This window comes from Pundamilia nyererei, unplaced genomic scaffold (assembly GCF_000239375.1).
Source record: "Pundamilia nyererei isolate P.nyererei 1_Seehausen unplaced genomic scaffold, PunNye1.0 scaffold00572, whole genome shotgun sequence".
Classification (NCBI taxonomy): domain Eukaryota; kingdom Metazoa; phylum Chordata; class Actinopteri; order Cichliformes; family Cichlidae; genus Pundamilia; species Pundamilia nyererei.
The window spans coordinates 17048-20048 of NW_005187973.1; the positions used below are offsets into that span (position 1 = coordinate 17048).

The 3001-nt window shown below is 44.3% G+C and overlaps 1 protein-coding gene across 3 annotated transcripts in view; it reads left to right on the top strand.

Annotated features, from left to right (window-relative positions):
• agla (amylo-alpha-1, 6-glucosidase, 4-alpha-glucanotransferase a) overlaps window positions 1–3001 on the top strand; it is a 32352-nt gene that overhangs the window by 12649 nt on the left and 16702 nt on the right. For all 3 annotated transcript variants that reach the window (XM_005754481.1, XM_005754480.2, XM_005754482.1), the window contains exons 7-9: window positions 717–828; window positions 1008–1134; window positions 2265–2367. In XM_005754481.1, the coding sequence (XP_005754538.1) occupies window positions 717–828; window positions 1008–1134; window positions 2265–2367 (342 nt within the window). The remainder of the gene's footprint in view (window positions 1–716; window positions 829–1007; window positions 1135–2264; window positions 2368–3001) is intronic.

Below are 3001 nucleotides of genomic sequence, written 5' to 3' on the forward strand. Positions count from 1 at the left end.
TGCGCCCCCTGTGGCTACAATGTAGCTGCCATCACCAGTGTGTGAATGGGTGGATGACTGGATGTGTAAAGCGCTATACAAATACAGGCCATTTACTATCTTTTTTTTTTTTTTTTTTTTACTGAGTAACTTATGAGGGATTTCGATCAAAGCTAAGGGGCGTTTTCCTGGCCTGCTGTAAAACAGCAGAACATATCTTGTGTGACATTTCTAGACACAATTTCAATTAAATTTTTGTTAAACTTTTACATGTCAATTTAAAAAATAACCTGTTTTTACAGAGACATAAACTATTGCACCTGACGGTCTGCACTGCTGAGTAATGCCTGTGCAGAATACTCAGTTTCTATATTTAGATTTTATTTTATAGTAAAGATAATCATTTTGTTATTTATTTATATACATTTGCACATTGCCCCTTATTTTTTTTACTCTTACACCTGACAGTTAAGACAACCAAAACCGAGCACCAAGCCGCGTTTACCTTGCAAGCTGTAATTTGGTGCATAAATCTTTGCTCCAAGTTTGGTGTTTCTTTGTTTGGAGTCTGGCTTTGTGTCAGAGTTGGTAGGTGAGTGTTGGCAAGAGTCGGCTCATTAAACTAAACTAATGCTCTTCCTATGTTAACTGTGGCTGTGCCCACAAATGAGCCACTGTGGACCAGGTCAGTGGATAAAACTGTTTGTGTAACGTGTGTTTGATTTGTTGTGTTTCAGGCCGTCCGTAGTGTGATGTGGCAGGACGTGTTCCCTCAGATCAAACTGTGGGAGTTCTACCAAGTCAAAGTGGACAGTGCTGTGGAGGAGTTTAGGACCCTGCTGCAAAACGGTGTGTAAATCCACACAGACGTCCCAAAGCCAAGAGTCGTTATGTGAGCTTCAAAAGCTCATCAGCATGCTTTCAGTTTGAAGCCCCAAAAAAGAACTTGTGTTTACGGTGTGTGCAAAGATGAGCAGAGGGTTAAACCACATTCACTGTGTCGTTAACATGTGTGTGCCTGCCATCAGGTACCAAGCCAGACCACAGCAAGACTGGAGGGCAGACTGGCCTCAGGATCATTCAGGATCCACAATACCGTCGCTATGGCAACACAGCAGACATGGACTCTGCTTTGGAGACGTTTGTGCCTCACAGGTGAGACTCGGGGTCCACGGCACGAGTGTGATGTTGGGCTGCTGGTCAACGTGCTGCGATTGAGTTTCTTTGTTCTTTTCAGATCGTCAAACACGTTTTTAATCCTGGACAAAGATGAGCTGAGTAAATGTGCTGTTTTCACCCGACAGTCGTAAAAGACTGTTGGCATTTATAAAAGTATTTTTAAATTAAGATTATTTATTAAGGGGAAATGAAGCTGTCCAAACCCATCCCGCCATGTGTGGAACGAACGAATGAACTGATTAACGAGCCACGCCTGTTCAATCAGGACGTAACTTTAATGTCTGTCTGACAAAGTGAGCTCAACAATCACATCGGACCAGGTCTTTTTGCCTCATCATTCAGAAACAGCGTTTTGTATTTAAATGGGTTATTTTGGTCTAATATTAAAGAAAAACGTGACAAAAATTGCTCAAATGTAAGAACTCTGCTTTCACAGCACTGTAAGTATGCAGTTGACAGTTGGCTCGAAGATGTTACGCAGCCATCACATTAGAGCTGCAACAGGAAGTTTTAAACATGCAATGTGGACAGAGTCAGGTGACATCACCACCCGATTAGACCAATGTGTAACCTTATCCTGCACAGGTGTGGACCTGCGTGGGGATAAAAGCAGCAGCCTCCTGTCCTTGCGTGTTAGCATTAACCACATTCAGCAAGCTAATCTGACACACTCTGTGTGGGTACAGCTTACCCTGCATGTCAGACCCATGGACCCCTGTGATTGGCTGACGATCGTCCAGAGTGTGTGAAAGGATTTGTTCTTAAATATGATGGTTCTGTTTGGTTTCCAGTCCAAAACAAGTCCCTTTGACTTAGTGTGAACGTTAGTTCAGTATTAAATGAATCAGGACCTCTGTTGTGAAAAGAAGACTGATGTTTGCATCTGTAGGGAGCACATCCCTGTTCCTCCATGCTCATCACTCAGCACAGCGTGGTTGAAAAAAATAAGCCCACAAACATTTAAAAACTACATTGTTATGTTTCTTCATTGTTCAGATATGAGTTACCTCTGTGACGCTGACATGGACCAGTGTAGTTAATGTAAAGTGTGTATATCTGTGTGTGCGGCACACAGCAGTGTGATGTAATGTTGCTTCCCTCTGTAGCTTTTCACCTCAACACATCGAGGAGTGCTGTGGTTGGCTCAATCAGAAACTGACTGACCTGAATGCAGAGCAGTATCACATAGTGCACCAGCATCAGGAGCAGGTAAGGCTGCCACTGTACAGGGCCACACCTGACGTGTTAGCTAGAGGGGAAAAGCATCGAAAGCTGTTAAACCTGTGAATTAACGTCCGTCTGTCAGTCAGCATCGGGCCAATGCAGCCCCAGGTTTAGAGCAAAACGACTGATAACAGCTACGCCTGAGACGATGCTGTCACTTTAACTTGGAGCCAGAGTCTGAGGACACGCCGTGAAGAGCAAAGAGGCGGAGCTGTGACCAGTAATCACCATTAAAAGCTTCACATGAAAAAGCTGGTAGTAGTCCTTCAAAGCACCTGTTCAACAGAAGTGTAAAGCTGCTCCAGCCACCGCTGTTTGCAGAACTTACGTTTACAGATACAGACAGGCAGCATGCTGAACGCTGACGGCAGGACACAGGACCCTGCTGCAAACAGGGGCGGAGCTAAAGGGGGCCGTGGGGTGTACCGCACGAGCTCAGGGGTTTCCTAACATTTCGTTAGTGAAATGAAATAAAATGTTAGATTGATAAAAATATGAATGAACATGGCTCAGCGTGGAGGCAAAGTTCATGCTATCCTGATTAGGGATGGGTATCGTTTAGGTTTGATCCGATACCGGTGCCAAATCGGTACTTTTGAAACGGTGCCGGTGCTCAAAC